The 22,808-nt window shown below is 36.3% G+C and overlaps 1 protein-coding gene across 1 annotated transcript in view; it reads right to left on the bottom strand.

Annotated features, from left to right (window-relative positions):
- Nucleotides 1-22,808, bottom strand: part of RSPRY1 (ring finger and SPRY domain containing 1) — a 46,810-nt gene that overhangs the window by 8,381 nt on the left and 15,621 nt on the right. Inside the window, exons 3-13 of the mRNA XM_077132526.1 lie at nucleotides 18,542-18,594; nucleotides 17,452-17,564; nucleotides 16,292-16,418; nucleotides 14,131-14,189; nucleotides 12,212-12,278; nucleotides 11,555-11,686; nucleotides 10,442-10,557; nucleotides 9,328-9,471; nucleotides 2,291-2,402; nucleotides 631-733; nucleotides 189-341 (exon numbers count right to left, since the gene is read on the bottom strand). Coding sequence (XP_076988641.1) covers nucleotides 189-341; nucleotides 631-733; nucleotides 2,291-2,402; nucleotides 9,328-9,471; nucleotides 10,442-10,557; nucleotides 11,555-11,686; nucleotides 12,212-12,278; nucleotides 14,131-14,189; nucleotides 16,292-16,418; nucleotides 17,452-17,564; nucleotides 18,542-18,594 — 1,179 coding nt within the window. The remainder of the gene's footprint in view (nucleotides 1-188; nucleotides 342-630; nucleotides 734-2,290; nucleotides 2,403-9,327; nucleotides 9,472-10,441; nucleotides 10,558-11,554; nucleotides 11,687-12,211; nucleotides 12,279-14,130; nucleotides 14,190-16,291; nucleotides 16,419-17,451; nucleotides 17,565-18,541; nucleotides 18,595-22,808) is intronic.

Genomic DNA, 22,808 nt, shown 5'->3' with positions numbered 1-22,808 from the left:
ATAATAATAATTGGTTTGTTTATATCTCTTCTAGGATCTGCTTTAGTAATTTAGATTTCCTAAGAGCCATCCATTTATTACAAGTTTTCAAAATTATTTGTATAAAGTTGAACAAAGTACTCATAATTTTTAAATTTCTCATATAAATGTCTGTAAACATCTGGACATAGTCTAGGCAGATTTCTTACCTTGGCAAAATGATTTTCTCTTCAGCTGATAGGAAGGCATAGTCATTAAAAGTGCTAAACTTCATAGATGGTGGGTATTTGAATGGTTTTGCTCCAAAATTGAACTCACATTGTTGATATGACATAAAACTAGCTGCAGCAAAAAATCCAGATCTACAAATAAAAATTAAAGGTCAACAGAATAAAAAAACATTAGTAAAGTTCATACATAACGTAGTTCTCAGGAAGCCAGAACAAGTCAGACCCTGACAGAAAGGAAGGTGATACAGATTCTGTTTTCTAACGTAGACAAGTCTGTGAGCCAGAGAATTTCCTGCCCTTCTCTTCCTAATTGAAATTTGGGCTGGTTTTAGGATGTTCAAATGGGTCCCCAATTACTTGAAATACATCAATTTACTACAACTGGCATCTACTTAAATTTTTGACTGGAAGAGCTACTTACACAGTAGATGAAAAGACTTGTTTCTCAGGAGGCAGCTGGTTGCCATTTAAAAAGAAGATTATTTGCTTTTCATTCAAGTCTAACAGAAATCCTACTGTGTCTCCTGAGGATAAAGTGAAACACTGTTAGAATAATGATGTATACTATCAGGACTCAGCTAAGTAAGGTTTTCAATGTTTTTGTATTAAGTCTACCTTTTTAGCCATGTATGCATTATCTCCATCTTTCTTGCTTCTAAAATTATTCTGACCTCACATATACCAATCTTTTAATGTAACATTAAGAAAAAAAAATTCTGCCAAGTAAACTATGACATGTCACTGATTTTTAAGATGAATCCTGATTTCAAAGATGTTAAAATGTGTGAAACATGCAATTTGGAATCACTGAAATATGGAAATATCAAAACTACGTGCTTATTTGCCTCTCTGGTGAGATTTAAAATTCTCTGTGATAATAACTGTCCCAAAACATGTTTAAACAAACAAAAAACATGCATTGATCTTCACTTGTCAAAAAAAATAAAACAGTGGAATTTCAGTTTTTCCTTTTTAATTATGAACAAATGATAATACACCCATGGCAAGAAAAATGGACACTCAATGATGGTGGAGGAACTCTGGCAGTATAAAGCAAAATCCTTAAAATTCTGCATCTCCTTTGCAAGAGAAGTTTCACGTCTAAAGATTTATCTTGAGAAAATCTAGGTAGTTTATAATTTTTAAAAAGACAAAAATGTGAATGTCCAAGAGGATACTAATTAACAGATTATGGTACAACTATATAATGGAACATTGAGCAGTCATTAATATAATGTTAAAAATAAATCAGACACTCCTTAAAGACAGTGCTCTATCTTACATTCCACTAAACGAAGCATTTCTATGTTCCTTCAAGAACCTACCAGCCACTGAAATGAGGGCTCATGTTGGCCTTTCAGGTTTTCCCTTTCCCACATTGCCAGTTTGTTAATCATGTGGAGCTGTTCCCCTCAAGGCAGAGGAAAAGCTCTTGCTCTCTTAGGAAGCCTGAATATTCAGTTACAATTTATGGCCCATCTTATGACGACTACAGCAAGAAATTGGGAGAGGGACACTAAGGGAAAGAGCTGAACTATATTTTCCTAACTGGCTCTAATGCTGGGAATAAAATCCTTCCAGAAGTTCCATCCTCTAGCATCTGTCCCTACTTCTTCTGAATGTGGTGGGGCTCCAGGAGGCAGCCTGAGAACACTAACTTTCTGTGCGATGGTGCCACGGCAGGGAAGTCCTGTTTTCACTGCATTTAGTTGAGAGGGGAAAGACTCAAATCACCATACATCCTTTGGTCTATGTGTTTAATAAACCAACCATGTAATTCTAACTTTGCCACTTGAATCTTCCATTAATAAATGTCTTCATGGGCCTTGGGTCTTGGAGACTGCAGACTGGATGGAGTGAAAATTGAATGGAGCAAAAAAGGTTTTGCTGGGCATATCTTAATAAATTCCTGCTAAAAATTCTAAAGCCACTTTTGAGTGTCTTGGTAGCCTGTGCCCTCTGCAGCATCCTGAAATTGGTATCTTTCATTAAAACAGGTTAAGGCCTACTATAATAGATACTGTATAACAACTAGCTTTCTAACCCAGCTGATAAGTTAACCGGTGGAGAGGAATGAATACCTTCTTTCCAGCATGGGTGTAGGTGAGGCTTACTTCTAGCATTGTACCAAATCAGCTGCCGGCAGCCATCATATGCACAGGAATACTCGTCGTCCCCAATGCCATAGCCTTCCTGGAGGGAGACATGGGTGAGAATATCAGTAGGACTGCCTGCTCTGGTCTGGGAAAAGAAAGTTTATTTTATAACCATTAACTTATTTGATGGAAGTCTAAGCTTTTGGATGGAAAGAGAGTCTATGGTTCATAGAAGATACGAAAATTATGACCTAGAGTTCTAGCTTGGTGGTGTTATTCTATTTTAAGAAGAAACAAATGCTCAGAACGGTGGACCAGTTTGCCTGAGGACACAACACTAAAAGAGGCAGACTCAGTTTGGGACTTAAATCCCTCTGATTCCAATATTAAAGCAGCGCTTTCCACTGCACTACTGGTAGACAAGTACTTTTCTTACATGCAGTAAAATTTAAACTGCACAAATGCTCAGAGATTTCAAAACTAACGATGAAAAATGTTACAGTGGACAATCAGTGACTAACTAGTCTCGGATCAGCTCAATTTGAACAGCATATAGGTCCTCAGCAGTAGTATCTTTAATTATTACTCCTTTTAAATTATTTCATAGAATTGTTAAACTATAAGGATGGAGGGGATTTTAGAAGTTATTTTGAATGTATATAAAAAAAGACAATGGAAGAAATAGAAGTATGGAAATCAGACAACTGCTGTTTATAAGGATCAATAGTGAAAAGTTTTAGTTGAGAAAGGAATTGAAAATATGGGTCAAATCCAAAAAAGATCTCAGGTTTTGGTGATGACCTAGTTATACTACGGGATAAAAAAATGCAGTGAGGAGATGGATTGGGAAAAAAAGCTTCCAAAAAACTCTTAAACATCTTAGGCTACAATATAATAAAATTTGGATCAGTGATCTCCAAAGTGAGTCCTCTGAATTCAAGAGTTAAGTAAACTTGCATTTAACTGTCTTTAGGAGGAGAAGAAATTCACCAGAAAGATCACCTTCTGAACTAGTCAGTAAGTAATAAATTTAGAAATCACTAAAATTTGGAACTCAAGGTATAGGAAAAGAGGCAAGCCATTCTTTTCTATATTCACTTTCTAATGTTCTAGGAAGTTCTCTACAGAACACTTGAAACAAATTCCTAGAAGATCCCTAGCCACCAAGAGTTGATAAAGAGCAGACTTAGGGTAAATTCTTTATATCATGTAATATGACTTCTATGTCTGGGTGAGTTCCACACCAGAGTGGTACTGAGACAAAGAGTGAGGCCTAATCATTTTAACCACATTCGCTTCTGTAGATTTAAGAAGGTACCTCTGCCAAGCAGAGACTCACTTCAAAAAACCCTTTAAACACACATCTTAGAGAGCAATCTAGATGTGCTATACTGTCTTTCAACCCAAAAGCATTCCTGGCAGTATCTACTTTGGTTTCCAATGATGGGACAGACAAAAGAGACAGGGGAGCTAGTATGGTATTTTGGGTGATAATTCTGAACTGTTTTTCTGTCACTTATATTTTAGTAATAAAACATTACTAAAAGCAAACAAACAAAAAAGCTCATCCCATAGCTTGAAATTCCTTTCTCATGTAGAGGACACTGTCCTTCTTTCTGCTCTCCAGCATACCAACCTCTTCCTATTATAGGGGATGTAATGAAATACAGCATGGTAAGATAGGCCCCAAGCACGGCCAAGTGGACCCTCCCATTAGTCACTCAGTGTGTTACAACTACCCGACACAGAGAGATGGTCGGGACAGATTTGTGGCAGCAGTGGTGGCTGTACCCTGGCTGAACCATTTTTCTAAAATACTGGCTGTTGTACCTCCGATCTCTTGACCCCTTAAAGTTGCCTTCGAGCCTATCTAGCACTTCAGTCCCTCAAAAGTTCTGGGAGTCCCTGATAGGCTACCAAGACATTCTTTTTCTATTTAAAATAGCCAGTCAATTTTCTCAAGGGCAGGATGATTCAACAGATGAATGAGCATGAGTTATCTTGACCAGGGTTTGAATTCTGCTCCAGCACTTGGAGGCTACTTGGCTTTGGGAAACTTCATGTCAGATTTCATCACTTTCTAATAGACACTCAAACAGGATTTGGATAAGGAAAAAAAAATTTTTTTTTTTGTAGAAACAGTCCATCAAATTAATACTGTTTGTTAATTTTTAAGATAGAAAACAGTATTTTTAGCTTCTTGGGAAGTCAAGGATTTGCAAATATATGGCAGAAATTACAATTTCATTTATTAGACGAATTTCCTTTAACTCAGTTTCACTAGCCATCTAAAAAAATATTTGTAATATTCAGTCTCAGATATATTACAGCTAGTCCTATAGAGTGTTTACTTTCAAATGAGAGAGAAATTTTATATCGTAGCATCTTCCCTGGAAGAATCCATATTTCTTCTAGTTCTGGAACAATTTTTTATTTCCAAATATGAATAGTAGCTAATTCTCTAAGATTCTTCCCACTTTTTGATTATGAAGAAAACGTAGAAAAGAACAGGTCAGAATTCTGGTTCTAGTTCCTCTGTTCCCTATTCTTGGTCTCAGTTTTCTCATCTGAGAATGGAAATAGTGATAATAGAAACTGTGTGGGAATCAGATGGTAGGCTCTAAAATACTGTGCTCTGGAAATCAGGATATTTTAAAAAGTCCTAAAAAATTATCTTTAGGACATCAGTTGAGACAAATTGTCAGTTTAATTGATGCTATCTTCTTTAAATCATAATTTGGGAACTAGAAGATTTCCTGGATTTATTCTCCAGATCCAGTTACTTCCAACTACATGGAACCACAAAAAAACCCATGCTTCCAGCTTTTAATTAAAGGCTCCAGTGGGGTTAAGGGGTTCTGCATCAGCAATGCCAGGCTGGGGTGCTGATCTGACCTCCCCACAGGCCCTCTTCCTCTGATTTGTCTCTCTCCAGCTCAGTTTTTAAAACACCATTTATGCTTTCTCACAGTGAGTTTGCCACCAGAACACAGATGTCATGAAAACCATCAACATATATTAAGACAAGACAAGAAAGGAAAAGACTCATAATAACATTGTTGTTATTAGATGCATAGATTTAGGCAAGTCCACCACTACTAGCCAAATAATCTTCAAGTGTGGTGAAACTGACAAAAGAACCATCAAAAAATTTCAGAAGGAGGCTACTGAGATGGGGAAGGGTGTTCTTCGCAACTGAAAGCTGAACATGAATATGGTATCACCAATGATTTCTCCCTGCTGAAATTTAAGAACAGCAAGTATCATATGACCATCATTTATGCCCCAGGACATAAAGACTTTATTAAAAACATTATTACAGGCACATCCCAGGCTGACTGTACTGTCCTGATTACTGCTGCTGGTATTGGTGAATCTGAAGCTGGTATCTCAAAGGAGGACAGACCCATGAGCATATCTTTCTGGCTTACACATGGGGTATAAAACAATGAATTGTTGGTGTTAATGAAACAAATTCCACTGAGCCATCCTACAGCCAGAAGAAATATGAGGAAATCATTAAAGAAGTCAGCACCTACATTTAAAAAGTTGGATAATCTGACACAGTAGTATTTGTGTCCATTTCTGGTTGGAATGGTGACAACATACTGGAGACAAGTGCTAACATGTCTTGGTTCAAGAGATGCCCATGAGGATGGCAATGCAGATAGAACCATGCTGCTTGAAGCTCTGGATTGCATCCTGCCACTCACTTGTCCAACTAACAAATCTTTGCATCTGCTTCTTTAGGATGACTACAAATTCGGTGGTATTGGTACTATCCCTGTGGGTTGAGTGGAGACTGGTGTTCTCAAACCAGGCATGGTGGTCACCTTTGCTTAAGTCAATGTTATAACTGAAGTAAAGTCTGTTGAAATGCGTTGTGAAGCTTTGAGTGAAGCTCTTCCTGGGGACAATGCTTCAATTTTCAAGAACATGTTTGTAAAAGATGTTTGTTATGGCAACGTGACTGATAACAACAAAAATGACTTGTCGGTGGTATAATACCCCAATAGATCCCAGAGTAATCTGGGCAGAAGATTAAATAGCATTTGCAAAGTCCCCTTAAGGGACTGGGGAAAAAGGTGGAAATATTAAACTTCCCCACCTGGGAAAGACCTGATATTCTCATAAGCATTGGGGACTGTCAATGTGATGGGCCAGGCCTTCATCTTGGGGCTTGCTCTTATGCAACTTATTCCTACAAAGGAGAAGCTAAGTCTACTTATTATGCCCAAGAGTCATCTCCAGAGAACCTCTTTTATTGCTCAGATGTAGCCTCTCTCTCTAAGCCAACTCTGTGGGTGAACTACTGACCAGCCTCCACCCCCACCCCCATGTGGGACATGACTCCCAGGGGTGTAACTCTCCTTGGCAAAGTAGGACACAACCCCCAAGGACAAGCCGGGCCTTGGCATTGTGGGTTTGAGAAAGATTTCTTGACCTAAAGGGGAATTTTGTTATGAAATAAAATAAAGTCTCAGGGGCTGAGAGATTTCTAATAGAGCCGAGAGGTTATTCTGGAGGTTATTCTTATGCAGTATACAGATATCCCTTTTCAGTTTTCACCCTATTGGAGTAGCTAGAGGAAATACCTGAAACTGTTGAACTGCAATCCAATAGCCTTGATTCCTGAAGATGATTGATTAACTATAGAGCTTTTAATGTATGACCATAAGACTGTGAAAACCTTGTGACTGATATTCCCTTTATCCAGTGTATGGGAAGGAAGGGAAAAAATAAATAGTAGCGGGGAGGGGAGCATGGGATGTTTTGGGTGTTCTTTACTTTTATTTTTATTTTTGAGTAACAAAAATATTAAAAAATAGATTATGATGACAGGCACAGTTATATGATGATACTTTGAACCAATGCTTGTACAATTTGGATGATTACATGGCATGTGAATATATATTTCAATAAAATTGCATTAAAAAAAAACCCCATCAATAGAAGCTGCTAGGGCAGTGTGATGGTGGTTCAGTGGCAGAAATCCAGAATTCTCGCCTACCATGCTGGAGACCTGGGTTCAATTCCCGGTGCCTGCCCATGCAAAAAAATAAAAAAATAAAAAATAAAATAAATAAAAGCTCTGGCTTTACTGCTCAGGTGATTAACCTGAACCATCCAGGCCAAATCAGTGCCAGCTATGTACCTATGCTGAGTTGTCACTGAGCTCACATTGTTTGCAGGTTTGCTGAGTTAAAGGAGAAGATTGATTTCTATTCTGGTAAGAAGCTGGAAGCTGGCTCCAAATTCCTGAAATCTAGTGATGCTGCCATTGTTGCTATGGTCCTGGCAAGCCCATGTGTGTTAAGAGCTTCTCTGACTCCGCTCCTCTGGGTCATTTTGCTGTTTGTGATATGAGACAGACAGTTGCTGTGGGTGTCATCAAGGCAGTGGACAAGAAGGCTGCTGGAGTTGGCTAGGTCACCAAGGCTGCACAGAAAGCTCAGAAGGCTAAATGAGTATTACCTATAATACCTACCATCCCAGTCTTAATCAATGGTGGAAGAACAGTCTCAGAACTATTTGTCTCAATTGCCCATCTAAGTTTAATAATAAAAGACTGGTTAATGATAACAATGCACTGTAAAACCTTCAGAAGGAAAGGAATGTTTTGTGGACCATTTGTTTTTTGTGTGGCAGTTTTAAGTTTCTCGTTTTTCATTTGCTTGGTTACTTGTTTGTTTGGGAAGTGCATGGGCCAAGGTATTGAATCTGGGTCTCCCACATGACAGGCGAGAATTCTACCACTAAACTACCCTTGCACCCCCAAAGAATTTTTATGTTTTTTTTTTGGGGGGGGGCGGGTAGAGGGAAGGGTAGCATCTGGGGATCAAACCCGGGTCTCCTGCCTGGCAGGCAGAAATTCTACCACTGAGCCCTAAGTCATTAGTTTTTAAAATCAGTACTTCTAAAATGGAAACAATGACAAAAATATGTCACAGAAATTTGAGAAATTTGAAAAAAAATTCCATTAAGAATTTTTGGATACACTATAGCCTGGTTAAAAGGTATCTTCAAAAACTGTGCTTATGGGGTGCATGGGTTGTCCAGTGGTTGAATGCACACCTGTCACATGGGAGACCCAGGTTTGATTTCAGGCCCATGCACTATACCCCACCCAATAAAAAATAAACAAACAAAAACCTGTGCTTATGGCAGACAGTTTAATTTGACCTTTGTTCGGTTAATTCTAAAACCTATCCCAGGACTTTATGTGTGGGATGGGGGAACTATAACTTTAGATTAACAAAATAATCCAATGTGCTTTTCCTAACTCAAAGGGTAATAATCATATGGACTTAAAATACTCCTGATTAAAACTGGATTCATACCAAATAGCTTACAATTTGATCAGCAGAAGATAAGAACACTGGGCTGGGTGTTAGAAAGATGCGTAAAAATGGGAGGAATCCCAATACCTCTCTCACTCAGGTGGCAGCAGAGTCCTGCTTATTCTAGTGAATTTAATCTTCCCTTTTACATTATAGCTTCTATAACAAAAGATAAATACTGAACGTTGAAAGCAAATGTGTTTACTACTATAAGACAAAATCAAGTGAGAGAAGTCAAGATAACACAGTATCTTATGAAAGGAAGAGAATTCCTACAAAGTTCTTAAAGCTTAAACTCAGGGGAAAGTCACCACTGGCCCCATTATAACAACTGAGACAAAATGGGGCTGGGGCTGGAGCAGACACTACAAAGACAAAAGATATCTAACCTCCAGGTGGAAAATTAATGTGAACTTAGGATTTAATGAAAAAAAAAAAGGGCTAGGGCAATTTCACTTGTTTTTTCCTGATTCTGAATTGGTTTAGCAAACCATCATTAGAAATTTAGCACCATGTGGTTCAGCCTAAGAAATCATTACTGTGAAAACCTATCTGAAAAACAAGTATGCATGAATATTTTCTATCTGCCCAACAAAAATAAAAAAAAAAAACAAAACAAAATAACAATGAAACAAAGAAAAGTGCTGCAGCCCCATTTGCACAGTTATCCAGGGTACTCACATGATTGAGAAATTTGCTGTCTCGAGTGGCCCAACCTATCTGCATGACACCGGAAGTGACCACTGTTACTTCGTAGTACCACACCCCAGCATCCACACAAAAGGTGCAGCGCACACTTTCAAAGGACGAGGCATCACAGCGAGCCTGGCAAAACCAAAGAGCAAGACAGTTCACCTTCAGTGCCTGAAAACCTCCAAAGATAACTGCTCAAAAAAGGTGAGTAATTTTCTTATTAAAGCTTCTGGTGGACTACTATTTCCTATTCTGTCCATTTCCTCATTGACAAAAATTGCAAAACTGAATGGAGCACACTTTATGACTATTTTATATAGTTTTGCTTTCAGGGCATTTTAACAGAATTGGTGCCAAGCTTAGAAAGCTTCAAAGATTGCCGCAGTAGTAATAAAGGCTATTGGTTTCATTTTTAGGTACTTAGAGAGCTTTATTCTCATATTAGAGCAAATGTATAAACATTGCCTTAACCTGGATTTATTGTGATGGCAGGAGAAGAAGATATTGAAGGGCGGGTATAATATAGGTTACCTAAATACAATCTAAAGCAGAAAACTACATAAGGTTTTAGCAATATCTAGGATCAAAGAGCTGTTTGCAGCCATTCTTCAAACAGCTTTTTAATCCTGACATGTTAATGTCTTGTGGTACTTTCTTGTAAATAAACAGCTCTCACCCCTTTTCACCACAAAATAAGCAACATTTCCAATATATAGGAAGAAGAGGAAGTCCTAGATATAATATAATTGGATATACCAGGATTAAAAAAAGGAAGGGTTCCTTTTAGAAACATTAGTCTTTGTACCTTCAGCTGAATAAAATGGTAGTAAGCAAAACCAGATATATTTAAATCAAACAGTCAGTAAATATTACAGTGTTTATTACACTGTACCATGTGGGATATAAAAGAGAAGATAATTGACCCTTATCCCACCCTCTCCCTTGCCACTTCTACCTCTAACCATTTTTTTGACTATGAAATAGACTTCCATCTATTCTGCCAGAAACTGCTTCTGCTCAGAATTTAGAATGACAGAACAAGGACATGAAAATGAGAGCGAAAACAATTTTGTTCCCAAAAGGGCCATTTTGGAAACTTTACCTCCAAGCCGTGAGGTGAGATCTTCAGGTACTCACTCACATCATTGCTATTCAGCATGGCCTTAATGCTATTCAAGTCCACTTTCTCATAGGTCAGCTGCCTACCTTCTTTTAAAACTGCAAAAGAAAGAGTGGCCATATTTATAGGGCAAGATGCTTTGGAAAATAATAATAAGCTAGTGATAGATGCCAGCCCCTTGTTAAGGGGTAGAAGTGGTCATAAGTTGCAGAAATAATGGGGAGACTTAAAACTATGGTTTTGCTGCTATACTACCACATGGGGACTAATCAAGCAAGGTAAGGCAGCACTGCTAGGTTTATGACCCATTCTCTATATTCATTATAAGGATGCATGAAATAAAAAGCAAATTGCACTTTTTCAGAATTATTCTTTAATTAGCTTTACATTGGGTATGGACTAAGCTCCTCCCCACATTGTTGGGGTAAGAGAGGGGGGTTTACATTGTCCTATAAGCTTCAGCACAGTGCTAACTAAGTAGGGGGCGTAAGGATACAGGAATGGCATAGTTTGAGTCCTAGAAGCCCTTGGAGTAGTGTGTAATATGAGTTTTAGATATATGACAATATGCATGGAGGAATTAGCAAATGATTTCAGGCAGTATGTTTTTTAAATACTGAACTAGTGTCCAGACTAAATCTTAGTAGATTTCAGAAGGAAAGAGTTAGGAATGACCCTCATGGTGTTTTTTGCAAGACATGATTTGAGTTTTGAAGAGCACAGTTGGGACAGGCAGAAGAGTAAAGAGGGAATTCCAAGTGAGGGGGCAGCCCAGAGGTAGGATAGGGATGTGAGTGAGGAGACTGTTTTGGGAAGAGTTGATTAGGCACTACCATATGGTTGAAGTCATTGAAGTAACAGGAAATGAGGGGCAAAGAAACATTTTTGAATAGAAAAGTACTGTAATCAGAAGCATTCAAACTCATTCTTGTGTACTGGATCCTGAAGATTCTTGTCTATTAGAATGTATACAACCTTACCAATTGAGAGCTGTATAAAGGACTCATACAAAAGGAAGACCAGTGATTCTATAAAAAAAAAGAATGGATTTGGAAATGGAAACTGACATTTTAATAAAAGACAACTCCTACTTACAGAGATTGTCTAAGCTCCACTGGGCGCAGAAACCAACTTGACGTTTCAGATAATCAGGATCATCAGTCCAGGACTCCAATGTGACAAGCCGGTCACTAATACTGGATTCAGAGATAGTCAATTTATTTTCACCTGTTTGGAAATACAAAACCTTGAATTAACAATGAAAGAGTAGGACAATTTGCTGGGCGGATTAGTGGTGGTAAAGAGTGAGGTAAGGAACTTAGAGGACTTAGGAACTAGAATGGACTCCTTTCATAGTTTCTAGGATGGCATAGCCAAAGAGCTTTGACTGTGTACTAGAAAGCAGCAACCCCATCACTAAATTTTTAGCTATAAAAGTGGGTAGTCAGGGCAGGCCAAGGTGGCTCAGCAGGCAGAGTTCTTGCCTGCCATGCTGGAGACCCAGGTTCAATTCCCGATGCCTGCCCATGCCAAAAAAAAAGTGGGTAGTCATGGCCACCAAGTTTTAACTCTTGGGCAAGAAAACCCTTGCCTTTGTCCTTGTTACAACTAATTTTCCTTGATGTATCTACCCATACCAAAACAGAATGTATGCACATTTAATCAAAGCATAGGTTCATCCAGTAAATTAAAAAAATAATGTTTTAACAACCAATACAAAAGCTCATTAGTGCAAGAAGTCACTATACCTACTTGTCTGTGCAAACTTTTCCAGTGCGATAAGTGCAAAAAGCATGACTGTGGGGTGGGACTGTAATTTCTGAAAGACAATAAAAGATTAAAGGATACACACACACATACACACATATATGTATAAAACAACAACAAACATCATTCCCCTTTAGAGGCAGCAAGTTATCAGTTTCATTTTCTGGTCCAATATGTGCTAGATTTTTTTGGACACTCTGAAAAGTTTCACTCATTCAAGTCCTAAATTAACCATTTGGCTAATATTGTTAATAATAAAGAACTAAGATTTTTTAATCTTACATTTTAATCTTGATGTCACTGGGTTAGAATTTTAATAGAAATTTCAAAGTATCTTATTAAATGCATTATGATTTTTAACTTAGGAAGATTTAAATTAAGGCTTTGCTAAATAAATTAATGTTGATTCTTACAGTCATTTAAGCAGCAAAACAGAAACCGAGAATCGCAGCTAAAAGTGACCTTTCACTCAGAACCCTAAGAAGAACCATTCTTCACCACTGAGTTCCAAAATTATAAATAATATAATAAAAAATTAATAGATTAGCTTTCAGTTTGTTTCCTGATTAGTGAGATAAAGCAACAAGTGAGCACTTTTAGTTAAATTTAAGTTCATGTTGGATATGTTCACATTTAAAGACTGGTCTATCTGCCTAACATCAAACACTTCTCATAACCACTCTTTCCCACAGCTATATTAAGTGCTTCCAACAGAGCTCTAGGAACATCAGATGTTCCTACATAACATTCAGCATTCTTTTTCTTGCCGAATCTATCCTCAATCCCTCCACCTGGCTTTTCATATCCTGAACCCTCCCCCTACTTGGCTACTCAGTCTTATATCCTTCTATACCTGAATTATGTCTTCTCTAGTCAGTAATTTACTGCAACATGCCAGGAACATGGTCATTTCTCTCTCTGAGCTTCTGCCCCTCATTTCCCTTAGCCTAGAAACCCATTTTTTCCTCCTCTGGTATGACCCAACTGAGGCCCCACCTTCATCAAGAAGTTGCTTCTGACTCCCAGCTCTCACCACCCACACCTCTTTCACCTCCTCAGAACTCCTGTGGCATTTGGTCTGAAGGAAACAACTTTGTCCTTGATCACAAACTGTCATAAATGGGGATTATTGTCTTGTCTGAGTAGCTTTGTCCCTGAACTAACCATTAAACTTCTTGGGGGCAAAGGGCTATTATACTACTTCTGTATCCCCAACACAGCATAGTATTAAGTGTTTTAAGCATGTGTCATGTAATGTGTTGAAAAATAAGATATTTTAGATTAGAGTTTTGTAAAGGCCTATGCTCACTAGGTATGTAAAAAATAACTTTAAAACATACAGACCAACAACAACAAAAAAAACAGACCAGTCAAGACTGCAGTCCAGCAGTATGAGATTGAAAGTCACAACCTTATTAGTAAACTACAAGCTTCACAAATAATATATCAAATATTCAAATGCCAACAGTCCCTTAAGTACAGTTCTAGGAGGGACACTCCCAGAACTATACTTCTGGAAGTACATGGGAAAGGTAAGAGTAGAGATTTATATCCTCTAGGAATCTGACAGTTTTCTGGCTTGGAATGCCATGTAATTTTGTTTCCACTGTGGAGGTCCCTACTACATTTGGCAGATTTCAAGGACACAAAAAGCTGACCATAGTGCCTATCCCATGACTAAGTTTAAAAGTAGATTAACTCAGCTGTTTTTGCTTGTAATAAATTCCTATTCCAACCTCTATTTAAGACAGGAGGAAATAAATAAAAGCTCAGGAAACACCTGCAAATAAAATTTATAACTGACTCCATTCTCTGTGACAGTGGATATGCTGGCAATTTGAAAAAAAAGTACAATTCCAGATGACTTAGAATATTAGAATATTTAACTTTGATGTCTCACTTACCAGACACTGTAGCAAATATTCCAGTATTCCTGGGCTGAGTAAACCTATACTTGCAGGACCTAGAAGAACACAAAAAGTACTGGATAGAATTAAATGTGCCATATTATTTTTAATAAGTTCAGTAATGAATAACAATAAAGTTTTGGGAAACTCTACCTTTTATAAAATACTCACATGAACATTATCTCATTCATGTTTTACCCTTTCAGTTACAGAATATTATCAGCTCCATGAAACAGCTGAGGAACTGAGCCACAGAGGAGGTGACTTATTCCAGGTCACCTGAGGAGTGTACAGCAGAATCTGAACCAGTACCTATATATTCTGATTTCTAATTCATTGTTTCTTCCACTATAAATAATGTAACTAGCTGAACTATTCACCTGTACTTTGAGGTTTACTTTCCTAAAATGTGTAATACTCATAAACAAGTTTAAATATCTGCTTCTCAGGAATCGATCTAATCTTAAATTCCTTTCCTTCTTCCCCTACTTTGTTTCTCTCCATTATCTAGCTAAACATGTGTGGGTGTGCACATCTTTATTTATTATGCTGAGTTTAGCCTTCTCCTTACTTTTAATTTTAAAGTAAAAAGTAAAACTTTAACAAAAAAATGTCCCTATGAAAATAAAGTTTAAGTAGATTACATTTACCTCTGTGATCTTTGAGTAAATATTTGTTTCCAATTAGTCCCTGTCCCTTGATTTCTTTAAAAAAATTTTATTCTAGCAATATGTATACAACCCAGAAATTATCCTTTTAATTACTTCAAATATATAGTTCTGCACTGTTAATTACATTCACAATATTGTGCTACCATCACCATCGTCTATTACCGAAACTTTCGCATCACTCCAAACAGAAATTCTGTACCAATCAAGCTTTAGCGCTCCATTTTCCCTACCCCTATCCTGGCCCCTAGAAATCTATATTCTAGTTCCCGACTCAGTGAATTTGTATATTCTGATTATTTCATATCAATGAGATTATACATTTGTCCTTTTGTGTCTGGCTTATTTCACTCAACATAATGTCTTTAAGGTTCATGTGTATTGTTGCATGCATCAAAACATCGTTCTTTTTTTACAGCTGAATAATATTCCATTGTATGTATATACCACATTTTGTTTATCCATTCGTTGATTGATGGACACTTAGGTTGCTTCCACTTTCTAGAGATTGTGAATAAATGCCGCTATGAACATTGGTGTGCAAATATCTGTTCCAGTATCTGCTTTCAGTTCTTTTAGGTATATATCTAAAATGAGATTGTTAGGTCATGTTCTAGACCTAACTTTCTGTGGAACCACGAAACTGTTTTACACAGTAGCTGTATACATTCCAACCAATAATGAACAAGTGTTCCTATTTCTCCACATCCTCTCCAATGCTTGTTATTTTCCATTTTTTTAACAGTAGACATTCTAGTGTATCTCATGGTTTTGATTTGCATTTCCTTAATGGCTAATGACATTAAGCATATTTTCATGTTCTTTTTGGCCATCTGTATATTTTCTTTGGAGAAATTTCTATTCAAATCTATTGCCAATTTTTTAATTGGGTTTTTTTTTTGTTAAGCTGTAGGATCTCTTTATATATTCTGGATATTAAATCCTTATTGGATACATGGTTTCCAAATATTGTCTTCCATTTTGTAGGTTTTCTTTTTGCTTTCACAATGAAATCCCTTGAGGCATAAAAGTTTTTAATTTTTGATGGGGTCCCATTTATCTATTTTTTTTCTTTTGTTGCTTGTGTTTTTGGTGTAAAGTCTAAGAAATTATTGCCTAACATGAGTTTCTGAAGATGTTTCCCTATGTTTTCTTCTAGGAGTTTTATAGTTTTGGTTCTTATATTTAGGTATTTGATCCATTCTGAGTTGATTTTTATATATGGTATGAGGTAGGTGTTCACCTTCATTCTTTTGCATATGGATATCCAGTTTTCCTAGCACCATTTGTTGAAGAGACTATTCTTTTTCAATTGAGTGGATTTATCTCTTTAATATTTTGAGTAATTTTTTTCCCAGTTAGTCCCTATCCTCATTTTTTTAAAAGAAACTTCTTTCTGACATAGCAGGTTTGATCAAAGATCTGCAAGTGCCACTTCCCCTTGATGTCAAACAACCTAACATCTGCCTCTGAGGCGCTCCCAGAATTACCTGCTAGTTTCTCAGCCAAGCAGCCCAGGACTGCAGATGTGTTCCTGTGTTTGGCAGGATGGCCTGAGTCCTGGCAAGCTACTTCTCCATTTAAATTGAGAATTTCAGTCAATTTCTGGAGTGCATCCTAAAAACAGAACGTACAAGTGGACTTGATATATACACTACTCAGTTCTTTCCAAGGTAATTTTTTGATATATAAGCTATATCCAGGTGTTAAATAAACTTAAAATCATTAATATAAAAAAATATAATGTACCCAATTATATCATCATTGATGGAAAATATTATTTGATTAACCTGTAAGTTACATAAATTCTAGATCCCTTTTCACTTAAATGTTGTATCAAATAAATGCTATAAACTCTTAACAGATTAAATCCACCCAACTGCCAATATGATCAATCAATAGCATTAGCGCTTAGGGACACTGAAGTAAAAGTTACTTTTCAAAAAAATTTTTTTGCCAAGCAAAAACAAATCTCACCAGAATTTCCTAAGCAAATTAAAACAGAAACTTCTTATAAGCCTAGGAAAAAGTCAATTAATCAATGACAAGGCCAAAGACTTTTCCTTTCTGTCTATACACTTTTCTATGCTATCTCAAACGTTTGAAGCTTAATCAGACAAATGAAGCTGACAGAATCCAAATTTTAAAATTTTAAAAAAGGATCCAGTAGAACATATGGACTAAGGCAATGAAAGTTCGCTACTTTTGTTCCATGTTAAGGATAATCAAGGTTACAGCAATTCTTAATATGTTTGAATAAGACTCAAAAATGCATTCAGTATAGTTTTTCCTTAGCAGAAAATGTTTAAAAACACTTGTTATGAGGAAATTGCTTAGTGAAAGAGAAGAAAATCAGCTGAGCTGTTGAATGTTCTCTTCTAGTTTCAAAACAAAAACAGCTACTTCAGATATGTGCTTCTTTTTTTAATATTTTTAAGTTTTAAACTACCACCTTCATAACAAGCTAATGAATTGAAAGAGGATATAGCATCTTATTAATAATAAAAAACAAATTTACATGATAAAATTAATACCAAATGAAACAGGGTCCCAAAAGTATAAAGGAGAAACATATCATATTAAATGTTCTTTGTGTCTATTCATCCTGGGCTTAAGCATAGGTAACTATTTCATAAAAGTGTTAACTTACTTTAGTTGGCAGTGGACATTCATCTAGTAACAATGTTATAACAGCTGGTCCCAATGGATCTTCCAATGGAATAACTCTAATTAAAGACTGGACAACATCCAACCATCCTTCATCTATCAAAAAATCAAGATTATACAATAGAGCCACTATTTTAAACATGTGAAAACTTATAATGTCAGATGAGATGACTTCATATTAAAATAGAAATATTTTGGCTTTCATTCTATAATTTTTAAGTAGCTACTACTTGACATGGACATAATCAATTGCTGGTCCACATGACAGAGCAAAAAACTACTAATTTACAGGAATCTGGAGATTCTTAGGAATCTTAATCTGGATAAAATTCAAGCTATGGTACGTGATTCTCAAATTATGATTAAAATAGTTTTAAGAATCTCATTTACTACATAGAAATTAACTAAAAAGAATAAATAATGTTAAACAATTGGCTCTATTTTTAGAATGCTTAGGAAATTGAGGGACAATGAAAAAAATTATCTTCCCCATCTAAAACAGTTATGGTCAATGACCTGTTAATTCCAAAAACAAACAAAATATTTTCATAATTTGAAATGTGATAAAACCATCACTGAGAGGTGCAGCTACATAGTTAGGATGTAACATACAGTGCTTATTATACTTGTACAGTGAAATTTCCATAGACCACGGGCCTTTTATTTCTGCTGTGTATGTTACATATATTTGCACTACTGTGGGACAGTCACTACAGGGTTAAAGGGCATTGAAAAGAGATGTTCCATAAATAAAATGTCAATATTTGTGGCTCCTTGGATGACAAAAAAAAACAAACTTTGGACTGTGTCCTGTAAAATGAAAGACTGAAAAGTAACCAAGACCTGAAAGTCCAACTCAGTTTCTTGGTACCCAATACCCACTGGCTAAAAGTACTGGGAGAAAGATGCAAAAGAGCCATTTTAAAAGAGTATGTTCTAGGCCCAATCTACATATTTCATTGTATGAAATTAATAATGCCTTAAGAGCAAGTGTTTTCTTTTATCAGGGAAAAAAAATGGCAACATTTCTTCATAATTTAATTTAAGAAATATACATAAAAAATTAAAAATACCTGTTTCTGCCATTTCATGCAATGTAATCATTGAATAGGGAGGTTCCTGATCACTGTAAAACAAACAATAAAGAGATCAAACTTGAGAAAATTATAAACAACAATTCTAAATAAAAATGCAAACTGGAAGCATGGGGTTAGAAACAGGGAAGAAACGGACATGAATGAATTTAGGTGAAGTATGGAAAAGACATGGCAGAACTAAAACTTTTAAGGACAAATGCATGCTAGACATGCTCATTGTCCAAGGTTAATCTCTGTGATAGCCCATAAACAAAATGGGCAGATGGGCACATACCACCATGTTTTCTGAGGAAAAATTACAGGACTAAAACTGGAGATGAGAGCCTACACTCAGCTTTACCTTCAAGGACCCCATGTCAGTTGAGACAAGCCAGGAAGGTCAACATCATCTTCCTCATACATATCTTAAAGAAAGTCAGGAAGAGAAAGCCCTGAGAACTTAAGGAAGCATGGACATACATAAACATCTTTGTTTTTAAGTTTTTTTTCTTGGAAATATCCCTACATGCTTAAACTTCATAAAATGGTGTTAGAACAAAAGGAAACAAAATTTAATTGAGGAACAATTTAATATTACTACATGCTGCTCTAAAATGGCATTACATATTTTAATTCAGTGGGTTTTAAACTGTGAGCCCAGAAACCCCAAGGAGGCGTTTTAGGGGAACTTTAACAACAAAATATTTTCCATCAAACTATGTTAAGTTGAATTGCTTAAAATGTTTTAAAAAATGATCATGTGATGAATACACAACTATGTGATGATATTGTGAGTCACTGATTGTACAACATGTATGGAATTTATGTGTGTGAAGATTTCTCAATATTAAAAAAAATTGAATTGCTTAAGAAATATACTCTCCTTTTGTTTGTTTTACATATTTATAGTTCTCTATTTTACCACAGAAGAAAAAACAGCACAAAAACTATTGCATAAGTCATTTAATCCTCACAATAGCCTTGCTATATGGGAATTACTATGTTCAGTTCAGGTACTCATTAGTTGTTGGTTGTTTGACATATCCTGTGCCCATTCTTAACAAAGGAAAATTATTATTGAAAAGAATTTTTTTAAACAATATAACTAATGAATGCAAATACTTTTGAAGAATAATCTTTCAGTAATTAAATCAATTATGCACACAGTCACAATGCCAGAGAAACTTTTAAACAGGGTCACAAATAGGTACATATTAGGCCATTTAACACAGTGTTATTTGTAGGAACAAAAAATTAGAAGTGATCTAAGTGACCATCACCAGAAGAAAGGATAACAAAATATGGTATTTTAAAGCACAAGATGGAATACTCTCTGTCAGAAGCAGTGCTGCAGATTTATATAGAGCAACAGAGGTCTCAAACATAATGTTGAGATAAGTTAAAAACAAAGATTTATATAATGACATCAGTTATATGTATATATATTTAAAATCACACACAAAAACACTATTTATAAATATTCTCCTAAAACAGAGATAAACACATGGCAGGCAGATTGGAGATAGATACAAAGAAGAATGGGATTAGGAAAGAGGGAAAAATAATAAACTATGACTCACTGATGGATAAGGAATATGAGCACCTCAATTCTATACAGAGATACTTAAAGGATGCTGTGCTGGTTTGAAAGGAAGTATGCCCCCTAAGAAAAGCCATGTTTTAATATAAATCCCATTTCTTAAAGGTAGAATAGTCTCTATTCAATATTGTATGTTTGAAACTGTAATGAGATCATCTCCCTGGTTGATGTGATTTAGTTAAGAATGGTTGTTAAACTGGATTAGGGATGACATGTCTCCACCCATTTGAGTGGGTCTTGATTAGTTTCTGAAGTCCTATAAAAGAGGAAACATTTTGGAGAATGAGAGATTCAGAGAGATTCAGAGAGAGCAGAGAATGCTGCAGCACCACGAAGCAGAGAGTCCACCAGCCAGCGACCTTTGGAGATGAAGAAGGAAAATGCCTCCCGGGGAGCTTCATGAAACAGGAAGCCAGGAGACAAAGCTAGCAGATGACACCGTCTTCACCACGTGCCCTTCCAGCCGAGAGAGAAGCCCTGACTGTGTTCACCATGTGCCTTCTCACTTGAGAGAGAAACCCTGAACTACATCAGCCTTCTTGAACCAAGGTATCTTTCCCTGGATGGATGTCTTAGATTGGACATTTCTTTAGACTTGTTGTAATTGGGATATTTTCTCGGCCTTAGAACTGTAAACTTGCAACTTATTAAATTCCCCTTGTTAAAAGCCATTCCATTTTTGGTATATTGCATTCCGGCAGCTAGCAAACTAGAACAGATGCACATACACTCCTACAGTCAAAGAACAAGATAAACTTCTTTGTGGAACAGAAATGAAGCAGAAATTTCTGGTGAGAGAGGTAGGAGTTAAAGCCGAGGACTACTGGACTCTAGGGTCAGAACTGGGCAGAGGTGACCAGAAGCGCTATACCTTTTGAGTAACAGGGACCAAACCCCACATATGCAAGGTACGGAGCCAGCCTCAGTAAGTGATGCTGGGGTAGGGATCCCCTTATCAGTGAAAAGAACTCAAAAAAGTTTTAAATAATAGTCTGAGCTACAACTGGCATAAAGCTACAAGTCTGGAATGATAAAAAACAACAACAACAACACCCCCCCCCCCCCCAAAAGCCATGCAGGTCTTGGACTTCTCACAGTGGGATGGGAACCCTGATCAACCAAATTCTGGTTCAGTCATGGACTGAGTCATGTCCCAATAAAAGGACAGGCCAAGATAAGCATGAGAGAAAGCAGAAGCACATGCACGTGAGGGCAAAAGCTCCCACCAGGAGGAGTCTACAAATTAAAGTTCCAAAGCATGTGGGAAAAACTAACATTAATACTAAATATGACACTAAAAACCATTAATAATCTGAGGCTAAAGTCATTACCAAAATATTCAAATCATAGAACTTCAAAAAATGATTTACAAATGAAGTATATTTAAGATTTTCACAGATACAGGAATAACAAAGGAATATGAAATTGAGAAACAAAAAGAAATGTAAATCAAGAGTGAAATAAAAAATAGAAATCCTAGAAATGAAATTTAGTAACTGAAATTAAAAATTTAGTAGATGTATAATTCTAGATGGTCCAGAATTAAACAGAAAATTACTGAATTGGAAGAGAATACTGAGGAATTCACTGAGAACACAACAGAAGCAACAGTCAGAGACAATGGCCAAGAAATTTCCAGAACTGAAGATATGACTTTAGATTGACATGCAGAGGATTAAAAATAGATAAAAGCAACAAAAATTAGAGCAAAAAACTTGGTTTAGATGGGGGTATGGGGAAGAAAGCTGGATATAAAGGCTTGCTGCAAATAGGCAATTTATTTCAAAACAAAGTGGTGGAAAACTAGAAACCAACAATACAAAATTTTTTCCCACAACAATGGCTCTCCCTGTCACATTAGAAATGTGTTCTCTTCTCAGATCAATGTTATCCTTATCTAAGTAAACAAGTAGTGAGAAGAGGACAATAAATACAGATGATTTTATAATTGCAGTATCTGCATACATCATTTTAGGAATAATTTTTACTAAGCCCTGCTGTGCTATTTTTCATGTTTGTTTCTAACAGCCTTATAAACTTTATAGATCATAACATTCTTCTCCTTTAATAGCTTTTAGATAACAAGGTATACTTCCATGTTTATAAACTCTCTGAACTCTGTTTTGAAATTATCTTTTCCAACATGTCCTTTCCCCATTTGCTACACATCTGTCTTACTTTTTTATTCTCAGAAGAATTATGCCTATAATTCAGTAAAAATAGGTTTAAGGTAAAAGTTACCTTGTTATTTAAATGTACACCACTTGCCTCATGTAAGTGAATTATATGCTTTATCAACAAATTCACTTATAAGATGAAACCTTTACCTGAGGCTTGGAAATAAAGTTCCTACCTTATTACCCCTACCCATGCCACTAGCCCCAACTGCTCTTCCACAATATGGGCAAGTTTATTTTGCACCTATTTTTCGAATGGGCTTAAATTAATGTTGCTTATGGTTTACTTCCTTATTTGGGAGGAACAACTTTTCATTACAATTTTACACTACAGCGAATAGGGATTTTTTTTTCAACTATTATTCTCCTTGAATGTCAACAAAAAATCCAGTATTTTATGGAGGAGTCTAATATATTTCTAAAGATTTGTTTAGCTGTTTAATGTCCACATGAAGACACTTTATATAACAGCTTCTACCCCTTGCTT

The sequence above is a fragment of the Tamandua tetradactyla genome, chromosome 16, assembly GCF_023851605.1.
Source record: "Tamandua tetradactyla isolate mTamTet1 chromosome 16, mTamTet1.pri, whole genome shotgun sequence".
Taxonomy (NCBI): domain Eukaryota; kingdom Metazoa; phylum Chordata; class Mammalia; order Pilosa; family Myrmecophagidae; genus Tamandua; species Tamandua tetradactyla.
Note: the sequence above shows the minus strand (reverse complement) of the source record. Positions and strands in the feature narration are given on the sequence as shown.